General features: G+C 40.1%; 1 protein-coding gene across 1 annotated transcript; it reads left to right on the top strand.

Moving 5' to 3' along the window:
- Nucleotides 1–2287: 2287 nt before the first annotated feature.
- On the top strand, nt 2288–6570 carry LOC306918546 (intercellular adhesion molecule 1-like; the record flags this gene model as incomplete). The annotated part of the gene is made up of 4 exons (XM_079531445.1): nt 2288–2300; nt 4529–4804; nt 5896–6222; nt 6328–6570. Coding segments are annotated over 4 exons (859 nt in total), but the record flags the coding sequence as incomplete, so codon positions are not given.
- Between the last annotated feature and the right edge of the window lie 7245 nt (nt 6571–13815).

Genomic DNA, 13815 nt, shown 5'->3' with positions numbered 1-13815 from the left:
CCTGTCCCTGTTTGATGGAGAGGTTTATTATGTGGGTGATGATTGGAGCTATTGTTACCATTTTCAGTTTAAAATCATCTTTACAAACACCTAGGTTTTTGTAGAAGGCTTTGATGTGCTCTACACCAAAACGCCCAGAGTGGGAGGGCAGTTTGTTAACCAGCGTTGTTGCAATGTTTGTAAAGAAGATGTTTAAGTAGTTGGCCACATCTAGCTTGTCAGTGAGGGTGTCGTTCGATTTGATGTTTATGTTTGTAAACCTGGTTTTTAGTTTCTGACCGCAGCCTAGTTGATTGTTTAGAAGCTTCCAGAGCTCCCGAGGATTGTTTTTGATTTCCTCTGCCTTATCGTTGATGAAGTTACTTTTAGCAGATTTAGTCATGGTAGATACAATGTTTCTTAGCTTGTTGGGTTTGGAGATCACTGTCGAAGCGCCTGGCTAGCTTGGACTTGTATTTGAGAAGTTCAGAGCATTTTTTGTCTCTGGCTTTTATTGCAGTCAGTATGTCCGAATTCATCCATGGTTCCGAGCGGGTTTTGACCCTGATGGTTCTCAAAGGAGCCATGTTGTTTAGTACTGATGTAAATTTGGTCTTGAAGCCAAGCCATGCTTCTTCGACTAGTGAGCTTGTGTGTGTGTGTGTGTGTGTGTGTGTGTGTGTGTGTGTGTGTGTGTGTGTGTGTGTGTGTGCGTGTGTGCGTGTGTGCGTGTGTGCGTGTGTGCGTGCGTGCGTGCGTGCGTGCGTGCGCGCAGAGAGATGGAGAATTAATTATTTCATGAAAATCAAGATGTAACGTCCTGCCCACGTAGGCTAGGCTACACACTGTCACAAACATTTGGCTGTTCCTGTGTGTGTGGCATGCAGAGAGAGAGAGATAAAACACTCCTGTAGTGTGGACTCGACTCCTAGTCGATCGTTTAGTGCATGGGTTCTCAACCCGTGGGTCGCGACCCCTCTGGGGTTCCCCAAATTATTTTGCAACTGAATGGCTGGAAAATGGAAATGAAGAGTTTACATATAGTACACATATACACCTTCCCTAATGATTATCTGGTTTCAGTATTTATTTATGGTGTATTGTCTCTATTATTAAGGTTATTGTAGCAGTCAATTTATATTGGGGGTCGGGAGGGGGCGGGGGTCCCGAGACACTGCCAAAGCATCTCCGGGGTCCCCAGCCAAAAACGTTGAGAACCCCTGGTTTAGTGTGAAAGCCACAACGATATAATGACAGTCAATTTAAAAAAAGACTCCTGTATAGTCGGTGGTGTCATTTTTTACTGGTACCACGGAACGTCACGCACACGCACGCGCGTGCACGTGCGCATCGCATCGCGGCATGCACACAGAACAGCTGCATAGCCCGAAGCCTATTGTTAAATAGTGTATGAGTTTTAGACACTCAGACAATTAAACAAAACAACACAAAAGTAGACTTAAAATGGTCAGACAAACATCTTTACTGCACACTATCGAAACTAAAACGTTTGCTTTGGACGAATGAATCTGTGACTGTTCTTTGATGGAGGAGAACACCACACAGCAGCAGTAGCCTACTGGAGCCATAGCAGTCCATCCATCCATCTACAACCGCTTATCCGTAGTCGGTTCGCGGGGGCAACAGCTCCACCAGAGTGCTCCAGACTTCCCTCTCCAGAGCAACATTAGTGACTTCCTCCTGGGGGATTCCGAGACGTTCCAAGGCCAGTGAGTTGATGTGTTTCCTCCAACTGGTCCTTGGTCTGGGGGTCTCCTCCCAGTGGGACGTGATCCTTGGTCTGCCCCGGGGTCTCCTTCCAGTGGGATGTGCGTCGAGGACCTCCCTAGGGAGGCGCCCGAGAGGCATCCTAACCAGATCCCCGAACCACCCAGGCCCGGCGAGTGGGCTGGGCATAGTGGGCAACTGCCCAGGGGGCCAACCACTGGGGGGCGCCAAACCACTGGGGGGTTGAAACTACAGTGAAGCCTCAAGCGCCCCCTGTCTCGCCCGTCTCTCTCACTCACTCCGTTCCTTGCCTCTCTCTCATGCTGTTAAGTTACAACTTACAACTTACACCTATTCCTTTCTTGGTCCCGCCTTATCGCTGCTTGCAGCTATATTTTCTTCTTAAAATTGCTAAATAGCACGCACAAAAACATACTATTGAAAAAAACGATTAATTGCATTGCAAAATGATACGATACGATGCAAAGTCAAGGTTGCTGTTTTCATTTCAATAAACTTCGACTCTTGAAATTAAAATCGATTTTTCGATGCAGTTACTATATGTTACACCCCTAGTATCATGGGCGTGGCAAGTATGGGGCTTTTGGGGCGGCCCCCCTGGTGGCCGAAGTCCACCATGCAGCCCACCCTGTCGCAACGGCACAAATCAAAAAAATATGTTATGATTTAATGGTTACTGGCTTTGTATGACTGGTTTACAAAATGATTTAATGGTTACTGGCTTTGTATGACTGGTTTACAAAATGATTTAATGGTTACTGGCTTTGTATGACTGGTTTACAAAATGATTTAATGGTTACTGGCTTTGTATGACTGGTTTACAAAATGATTTAATGGTTACTGGCTTTGTATGACTGGTTTACAAAATGATTTAATGGTTACTGGCTTTGTATGACTGGTTTACAAAATGATTTAATGGTTACTGGCTTTGTATGACTGGTTTCCATCATGCTTAATATCGTTTATCTTAATCTACATTTTCTTCTTTTTCCTATTTAGTTTGGTCACATTGTTCCTTATTTTACAGTATGACTGCCACTCAGAATGATTGCCTGATTTCATTGCTGCCCATTACACTTGTTTACAATAGGGCCCACCATTTTCAATTCATCAAAACATTTAGAGACGCGCGAATATACACAACTATATAGTCAAAACAGGAAATCATCATAGGAGGTAAAAAGGGAAAAGAAACATATACTTGGGGGAACAGGGGTGGGGATTCAGATTTTACGGGGGCCAGTTTCGAATTGCAGCTGTCCGTATAGGTGCCCTTTGAGAGCAGTTTTGAAGGAGTCAAGGGATTTGCATGTCTTGACTGTTGGTAGGGCGTTCCACATTTTGGTGGCAGCTACTTTTACGCATCCAACCAAACAAATACTAGGTCCTCACTAATTATCATGATAAAATGGCACAATTTTGTTCTACTCTGTTTGTGTTCATAGGAGGGCTGTGGGCAGTTCAGAAACCCGTCCACCAGTGACATCATCGTTATCGATGGGGAATCAAAGCTAATAGAAACTGCAGGCTTCGTAGTCCTGAAAAGTTGCAATGTGAAAATGGAAGCCATCGTTCTCACGATAATAAAAATCTATTTTGTAAAAAAATATTGTTTAAAAAAAAATCTTCCTATATGATGTCACTGGTGGACGGGTTTCTGAACTGCCCACAGCCCTCCTATGAGACACAGACTGAGTAGAAAAGAATTGTGCCATTTTACCATGATTATTAGTGAGGACCTATATTATATGAAGATAGGTTGAAAACTAAAATTGGTGAAGTGGTCCTTTAACTGTCAAGTGTTAACGATGTGGTACCCTTTGCCAACTTAAAGCGAAACACTAACACTACATAACGTTATCATGTCACATGTGGAAGACAAACTTTGCGCTCCCATCCCATGGGCACAAGACCGCAATGAGAACTTTGATTTATCATCTTCAGTCAAAAGTAGGCTATAACCGATCCACCTACTTATCGCCTATTGACCTAGGTTTACATTTTGCAGACTATAGGTTGTGTCCTTTTTTGTTTGCATTTTTGCATGTGACATTTCCAATTTGTAACTTTGATAGAGCCAAGTAGTTCTAGTTCTGGCAGTTTCATTAGTGTCTGTCTGTCTGTCTGTGCCAGTAGAGATGAGTCAGTGACAGTGTCATCGTCGAGTCAGAACATAAATGATTTCCACATGGTTTAATTATGTTACACAATCATAATCGAGCAGCGACTTGCGAGCTTGATGACACCATCAGTGCCTTAATTGTTCTATACAGTTCCTCACAGACAGACAGACAGACAGACAGACAGACAGACAGACAGACAGACAGACAGACAGACAGCTAATTCATGAGATTAGACATTTCCACTATTAGACATGACAATGGAGTGGACTGGGATGAAAGATGAAGTGTGATATAGGGCTAAAGTGTATTGTGGCACCTATATGCCATATCTTTAATTTGCGTGACATTTGATAAAAGATCATGAGTTGCAATGCTGTTCAAGAAGTTATCAGCATTTTAAAGAAAGTGCCATAAAAATCTAGATCTAAACTAGAAGAAGAAAATATGCTCATGGGGCACAGAGCAGAGGTCAGAGAAAGTGTGTCAAAAAAGTGGAACATTTTGTGGTATCCCACAGTCATTAATAGTATCCTCTATAAAAGTGTTCTATAGGAAAGACTGGAGTGTGGCTTTTTCAGTTTCAGCATTTATATCACAAGAGAGCTTGATTGTATATTTTTCATATTTTCTAACTTTCATGTCTTTTCATGTCTTTTGTATAATTGTACAACTCGTAGATAGACGTGTGAACTCATCCTGCCCCCTTGAGCTGAGCCCTCCCAGTGTTGTGGTGAGATATGGAGAGTCTGTCTCGGCTAACTGCACCACCTCAGAAACGGAACATGACGGCATGGGTTGGGAGTCTAAATCCGGGAAAAATGAACCAGTGTACGACGTCACCAGTGTTGTCTGGGATGTGGCAAATCTACAAGAATGGGATGCCAGGCCAATATGCTACATCAACGTCATAGATGGAGAACAGTGTCACAAGGCATTACCAGTCGTCGTTTACAGTAAGTCTTGATTGTAAAAACTAAGCTATGATGACTAAAACTAAGACTAAATATAGGCTAAAAGATACAAACTAGACAAAAATATTAGGGAGGCACTATAGTGGAGAAGAAATCCAGTAGACTGTAAAGTTGCGCTCTGAAAGTAGCAGATCACAGCATAGTACACAGCATGCAATCAACTGAAGTGTAAAATCAGGAATTACGACGCCATCAAGACACTGTCTCTGCTAGCTGCAGCACGTCATCTACAGACCACGAAGGAATGGGCTGGGAGTTCGAGAATAGACAATAGAGACTTTAAATATTCAAAATCACACCCGTGTGAAGTAAGTGGTGCAACTCCGTGTGGGGGTCCCCGGGGGGGGGGGGGGGGGGGGAGTTCCCAGGGTGCCGGCCCGATTCCGGCGAGCCGCCCCGCGTCCGAAACGGTTGAGAAATGACAGAGTTACCGTGTGGGGGTCCCTCTACTGTACCCTCTACTGTACTGTACTGTCACTGTACTATACTGGCACACCCAAAATCACCATATATACAGTTAATATATGCGTGTGTGTTTGTGTGTGTGTTAGGTTGCGCACAGGTGGTGAAAAACAACCATGCTGTTTTCGTGCTCAGACACACCCAGCCAGCCACCCAGCCAGTCACACACATAGTCACTTAAGGAAGTGGTTGCACCACTTAAAAACTGGAAAATAGAGCCCATATGCTACATTACTCCAGCCAACGATACTCAGTGTTTACAAACATTGACAGTCACACTCTATAGTGAGTAACTTATGATTATGATAATGTAATACAGTAGCTTCAAATTGGAAATACGTTATCATTATAGAGAGTATGCGCATGCTTAAAGTGAATGGCACATCGAGTGGCAAAGCAACAGGCAAAGTGAGTTTAACATTGTTTAATGTTGTTTAATGCAATCAGATATGACTTTTCTGTGTGGATGTATGGGCTGTCAAGGCCAGAAAGTAGTTTTTTGCCACTCAGTAGGCGTTCCTGCATAACTTCCTGGTTTGATGATGATGTCACGTGCATACCCTCTATTGCAATTTAACTCTTTGTGGCCTTTTCCACCATTATGTTTACAGAGGAGCCAGACAGCGTGTCCATCTCTCATTCAAGTCATACAGGACCAATGGTGGAGGGCACTGCATACCAGCTGCAGTGTGACATTATCAACGTTGCACCAGTCAGGAATCTCACTGTGATCTGGTACAAAGAACATAAGACCATCATCCACATGCAGTCATATGACAGTTTGACTTCAGTTACACCGGTGAATGAGTCATCTACCCTCACTATCACCCCAGGCAGAGATGATAATGGAGCTCAGGTCTACTGTCAAGCACAAATTAACATTGGACCATCAGGTCCAAACCCATTTCCATCACAGCCACATATTATGACTGTATACTGTGAGTTTCAGTTCCTAAATCATATGCATATTTATTACATAATAACTTATCATTGGACATTTTTTTTCTTTTTGCTCTCTAATATTTATTTGATTTACTCTCCAGACCCACCAACCTTCCTCAGTTCCCAAACAGAAACAGTGGATCAAGCTGATGACATAACTTTGGACTGCACCGCTACAGGAAATCCCATCCCCACATACAGGTGGCAGTGCTCTAATGCAAATCAGGAGAAGATTGGAGATCATTCTGTTATTACCACCAAGATGTTTCCAGGCATTTGCAATTGCACAGCCTCCAATGATGTGGGCATTGAGACCAAGCAGTTCATCATCAATTTACCCAAAGGTAAGACAGTGTTACTAATTACTATCATATATTATACAGCCTAATTAGTGTGGTTGCCCTAAAGGGCAACCAGACTATTGTAATTGTAACACTTTATTAGTGTGGTTGCCCTAACAGGGCAACCAGACTATTGTAATTGTAACACTTTATTATTAGTGTGGTTGCCCTAAAGGGCAACCAGACTATTGTAATGGTAACACTTTATTAGTGTGGTTGCCCTAACAGGGCAACCAGACTATTGTAATCGTAACACTTTATTAGTGTGGTTGCCCTAAAGGGCAACCAGACTATTGTAATTGTAACACTTTATTAGTGTGGTTGCCCTAACAGGGCAACCAGACTATTGTAATCGTAACACAGAGACTGTAAGGGCTATAGTTACAAAACTTGGAGGGGAGGTTCATAATAATTACTAAAATTAATTAACTTATAATGTTATCGGTCGGCCTCATGGTGGCGCTATAACAGCCCACTTTACGTTTTGGCTTATAACTCTTGAACCGTAGGTCGTACAATCAAAATTATTTTTTCCCTGGATTCCTTGGGTCATGACGCATCTCCCCATATAGGCCACGCCCATTTGCGTCATGATAGATTTTCCGCCATTTTGAATTTTCTCCAAAACACACTTTTGGCTCCTCCTCCTACATATGTCGTCCAAATCTCACAAAAATCGGCACACATGATCTCGGGACCCATCCGATTAAAACACCAACTGCAGAATTTTGGTAGTGCGTATCGTTCGGCCGTAATCGTCGTCCGGAGTTAGTGGGAGGGGCCTATATCACAAAAAATGCCATAAATCACGAACGAAATGTCCGATCCATCCCAAATTTGAATCACATGTCGCGGGTGGTTCAATGAACCAAGTACCAAAAGCAATTCTATTTTCATTCTTAGGGGGCGCCGCAAATGCGAGAAATGTAACCGTTTGTCGCAAAAACATTATTTTTGGGGGGATAAATCCCCTCCGAATTACTTACGCATGATCGCAGGGGTGACGCGACATTGCAATTGGCTGGCAATATCAGTGGGAGGGGCATATGTAAGCCACTGCGGCAACCACACTTTGCAATTTTTTTAAATTGCGACCTTTCTAGTTGTGGGCTCGCAACAGCGAGCACACACTAGTTATTGCCAGTTTATATTTGTGGGCTCGCAACAGCGAGCACACACTAGTTATTGCCAGTTTATATTTATACTTCTTCTTTATTCCAATTTCCGCCCTTTTTTCGTCCTCCTACTACTTTCACACACTTTATGCTAGAAATTTAGTTCAAACTTCAAACTGTTCAGCTCTCTGCAGTTATTTATGCTTGCATTTTTATTTTTACAATTGTTTATACTTTTTTAACTTTTAAACTTTTAAACTTTTTTTTACATTCTTTATAATGAGAGTCGATGGGAGAAACGTCCCATTTTTCACAGTTGACTTTTTTGTGCTCTTATTACTCTGTCATACTTTCACTTTGAAACTCCATTCAAACTTTAAAATGTTCATCAATCTTTGAATTTTCATTGGTGAAAAAGTTTTTTTGAAAAAGTTTATACTTTTTAAAATATTTAACTTTATTTATAAAATCTTTCTCTCATAGACAATGTATTGGATTTTATCTCTAAATCGACCTCACTTTTGCAGCCTCATTACTCTGGCATACTTTGTCGTAGAAACGTGATTTAAACTTTAGCTAGCTCACACGGCTGTGGACTTTTTCGTGGTTCAAACCGTATTCGAATATGTTACACGGTTTTACCGAAATCGCAGTTCAATCGCAGGCCGTTTCGCCTAATCAGTGTCCCCTTAGAGTGCGGGGCCTCCTTGAGTAGAGTGTGGAAACTGAAATGCTTCCCTCGGAAATCTACCAAACAAATTGTCGTCCTGGCCAAAATATTCACTTTACACGGATGTTCTTTGGTCATTTTGTAGCCACACATGTCCTCTTTCACACAATGTAACCACCAAAGCACAGATACATACAGAATGTGAACTACGGCCTTTTAAGTGACACAAATACAGTCAAGCTGCCCATTGACCTCCATTGTATAATTCTTACGAGGAAAGTATCGTGAAGACAATTCTTAACTCGCTCTTATAACCACATTTTCGATCGTACCAACACCACCATCGCACATGTTGTACCTCAATGTCTCAGGCCACTCAAAGTGAAACAAATATTTGCATTCGACTTTTACTTTTTGCGATAGAGCAATTTGTTCGGGCATAGGTTTTTCCCTATTCAGGCCCATTGAAATCTCCCAGTCATAGTGAAGCACTGTTTTACTCTCCCACAGCTGAGACATATAAGGGCTTAATTACAGGGCTGACATTAGAGTTACAAGATCTCAATGAGTTGCTCTGCGAAACCTTGTGAGCTTGTAAGTCTGCTATTTGTGCAGTCACAGACACACGCATGCATACGCACGCACGCACGCACGCAGCTTGTAGATTTGCTATTTGTGCAATTAGGCTCTACACACAGAGTTACAGACACACGCATGCATGCACACGCACACGCACGCACGTGCACGCACGTGCACACGCACGCACGCACACACACACACACACACACACACACACACACACACACACGCACACACACACACACACACACACACACACACAAAAACCCTGTCTTTTGCTTGCAGCATGCTACAGTCTTGCAATTTGCTCCATGGGCTTAGACCACCAATAGGAGCACGCTGTACTTAATTAATTGCTTAAGCCCCGCCCTTCTGTCTTCCCATTGGCTGGCCTTTACACAGCTCTAACTTTTGTTTGCAGCATGATACAGTCCTGAAAATGTATGGACTTACACCACCAATAGGAACACTCTAATATAAACTTAAAAAATATATATTTTTTAAACTTTTTTTTTTTTTTTCCTTTTTTTTTTTTTAAACTTTTTTTTTTTTAACTTTTTTTTAAAAAACTTTTTCTTTTTTTTTTCTTTTTTAAACTTAAAAAAAAACTTAAAAATGAAAAACTTAAAGAAAACTTAAAAATGAAAAACTTAAAAAAAACTTAAAAGAAAAAAAAACTTTTAAAAAAGAACTTAAAAAAAACATTTAAAGAAAAACTTTAAAAAAACTTAAATACTTAAAAAAACTTAAGAATGAACTTAAAAAATAAACTTAAAACAAAAACTTAAAAAAACTTTTAAAAACACAAAAATGAAAGAAAAACCATTGTCAATAATCATTGTGTTTATGCTTTTAAAGATAGGCCTATATGCTATTTGACCCTTTTTTACATATGCTATTTAATACAATTTCTGCTCATTAATGCTTTCATATCCATTGATGTTGTATTTTTTTCTTTTTACCTTTTATTAATTAATCAATAATACATTGTAAAGCATTATTCATACATTACAAATCATTAGTAGACACAGTTATGACTTTACTTACTTTATTCTGCCACTTTTTGGGCATCATACTACTTCCACATACTTTACTGCTTACGGTATATTATTATTTTTTACAAATTGTTATACTTTTCAACTTTTTGTTTCAAACTTGGTGGTTGGTCCCACAGACACAGCTATAACGTTATTTTTCCAACTTTCTTTTTTAGCGTCCTACTACTTCCACATACTTTATGCTAGAAATGTATTTCAAACTTCAACATGTTCAGCTTTATGCATATATTTATGCTTGTAAAGTATAAAAAATACTTTTTTAACTCACTTTTTTTTTTAACTGTAACTACTTCTGATTTTCGGCTCCCTACTATTTAGCATTAGTATTGCATTGGTGAATACTTAATTCATAATTATTGATTGAAGTATTTATTAACAGTTTGCAGAATTACAGTACATTTCAAGCACAACTCAATACAAAAACTGTTTACTGTGGACACAGTAAACAGTACTGTGGTGCACCCTTTTCAATTAATCAGAACATGTTGAGATGTACATATAAACAATGAATATATTGTAAAGCATTATTCATTATTCAAGCATTATTCATACATTACAAACCTTTGTAGACACAATTATACATGTTTATGTCCAGATTAATAACATAATGTTTAATGTGCTTAATGATGGCATTGGCATTTTCTACAACTGCTTCTATCTCATTTATACATGTTTTATAAGGCATAACAAGTCCTGAATAGATGGGCACAAATCGACTAGTAACTACTGTACCTTAAAGAATCTGAGTTTAGGTTTACATTTTTACATACAAGGATTTGTATTTTTGTACTTTCCATACATGTTTTGCAAAGTTTAGATTGATTAAAACAAAATTGACATACACGTTGATACAATAATTCAACCATGGGTAAAGCTTAAGTATTTAACAGATGTATTAATATAGGACATTATTGATGCATTCCAACAGTCTTAGTGGTAAGGTAAAGTAATTATTATTAATAGAGGGCATTATTGATGCATTATTATTATTATTAACAGTCTTTGTTAGACAGAGCTGCATTACAGCGATAGGAAGAATCTGTATACCGTGGATATAAGTTGAATGTATGGAGGAAATAAAAGAACACGAGAAGGCAGAGCTTGCATTCACCCCTTCATTGTAAACACAACTGAAGGCCGTCATTTATTGGACAGTTTTTATACACGTGGTCAACTAGCATTTCCGGGCAGCATCTCCGGCACTTCAATATAAGAGTTCATTGTTTATACATATACGTGAAATATAGATCATATTCCAACAGTCTTAGTCTTGACATTGACAGACAAAATAAATTAAAACGGAAAGGTTTGTTCAGCATGAATTGAACAAAGAGTCCATTTTTAGGCTGTGGTTAACATTTTTACACTTTCCTTTGTCCCAGTTTTTCCCTGGGATCCCCATCCCCCACAGACACAACAATTTAGGCATTTGGCAGACGCTCTTAATCCAGAGCAATTTAGAGTAAGCAAGAACACATGGTAATACATCAAATACATAATAGTCATCAAGAATCATACGTAAGCTAAGAACTTAACATCCCTCTGACAGTGGAATATCTATAATGAAACTATGTGTATACACTGTAGAGTGCTATGTCTACATAAAATGATATCTAAAAGTTGAGCCTTTGCACACGCCTGTAAGGTTGTCGAGGCTAGGGCACACACACACACACACACACACACACACACACACACACACACACACACACACACACACACACACACACACACACACACACACACACACTTGACTTTAAGGCTGAGTAATTGTGACTGTGCCTGTCTTAGGTTGTCCCGGGGTGTTTTACCCATGTGGGATCTTACCCGTCATTGGCTAACCAGCCTGCCATACTCTTCATTTCTTGTCACTCTTTGGTGAGATGATACTCACTGTGACTTTAAGGCTGAGTAATTGTGACTGTGCCTGTCTTAGGTTGTCCCGGGGTGTTTTACCCATGTGGGATCTTACCCGTCATTGGCTAACCAGCCTGCCATACTCTTCATTTCTTGTCACTCTTTGGTGAGATGATACTCACTGTGACTTTAAGGCTGAGTAATTGTGACTGTGCCTGTCTTAGGTTGTCCCGGGGTGTTTTACCCATGTGGGATCTTACCCGTCATTGGCTAACCAGCCTGCCATACTCTTCATTTCTTGTCACTCTTTGGTGAGATGATACTCACTGTGACTTTAAGGCTGAGTAATTGTGACTGTGCCTGTCTTAGGTTGTCCCGGGGTGTTTTACCCATGTGGGATCTTACCCGTCATTGGCTAACCAGCCTGCCATACTCTTCATTTCTTGTCACTCTTTGGTGAGATGATACTCACTGTGACTTTAAGGCTGAGTAATTGTGACTGTGCCTGTCTTAGGTTGTCCCGGGGTGTTTTACCCATGTGGGATCTTACCCGTCATTGGCTAACCAGCCTGCCATACTCGCCTACTTCTGGCTCCAAACATGGAATAAATGCCACAAGGGGATGCAATGTAATTATCTAGTGCTCCCCAGTGTCCAGGATCTTATGCAAAGTAAATTAAACGCAGTAAGTCGTCAGCCCAGATAAGTGTCTTTTGTGTGTTGTTCAGCAGGTAGCAGTAGTGCAGGAGCTGTGAGACGTGGTGCAGGATTGACTGGCATTCTCTGGAAATTTGAAGCTTTTCATAGTGTGGTTGATACCTCCTGTAAAAACACACACAAGAGCACACATAGCAATACATATGAATTGTGCATTGTTGCAAATTGAGTAGTGAATGCTTAATCGTATTATGTAGATTGTAATACATTTTAATATACAAATAACTTACGTATAACAGGTAGGGTATCTATGGAAGGGTGGATGGGCTGTCTGTGGTGTGTTCTTGTTTGTGGGAGGGGTGGGGTATCCTCCTTCCATCTGTTGCTCCTCTCAAACCAAGAGTTGTGGTGTTGTTTGCAGATAGCTGTAAATAGCATTTGGTTAGTTACAAAATAAGCATTGGATGCTTACTCACATTACAAGGATTACAATACATTATATTTGGCATGCCATGGAAATAACTTACTTGTAAGTTGAATAATCAGGATGGTGCAGCTATGGAATCGGGGGCTGCAGGATGGATGGGCTGCGACTGTCACATCCAGTGGTTTGGTATTGTTATGTGGGGGGGGGGGGGGGGGGGGGTCTATTTCTGTCTCTTGGAAACCAAGTGTTGTGGTTTTGTTGTGGGGTCCTTTGTCCATCCCCCAGGCAGGTGGTGGAGCTTGGCTGCATGGGAGGACCCCCCCCCCTATTATATGAATTAGTTGTATTACATTATGTTCTGTTAATCTATGCTTAATTATGCGTTTTACTCTATTAAATATTGTTTTTCTAAACTAAATAAAAATGTACAGTAATGTCTATTATAATATGCTGAATTAGTTGTATTGCATTATGTTCTGTTAATCTATGCTTAATTAAACTACATTGTATTATGTTTTGCTATATTAAACATTGTTTTTTCTAAACTACATAAAAATGTACAGTGATGTCTATTATGATTATGTTGAATTTGTTTAATTACATTATGTTCTGTTAATCTATGCTGAATTAAACTACTACATTACATTATGTTTTACTCTATTAAACAATAATTCAATATAGTGCATTGTTGTATATCAATGTTCTATTAAATGTGACTTTGTAAATCTACTTCCTATCAGATGTTGGCTGTTTGTTTATTTGAAAAAAACAGGGACAATAGCCTACAGATTATTCACCTAGCTTTAAATTGATTGTTCATAATGCCAACAGTAAATTGGTGGTCAGTAGCACATAATTTGACATATAAAATGAAAGACTTTTAAA

Source organism: Electrona antarctica, assembly GCF_951216825.1.
Source record: "Electrona antarctica genome assembly, contig: scaffold_749, whole genome shotgun sequence".
NCBI lineage: Eukaryota > Metazoa > Chordata > Actinopteri > Myctophiformes > Myctophidae > Electrona > Electrona antarctica.
This window is presented reverse-complemented; position numbering and strand designations above follow the sequence as displayed.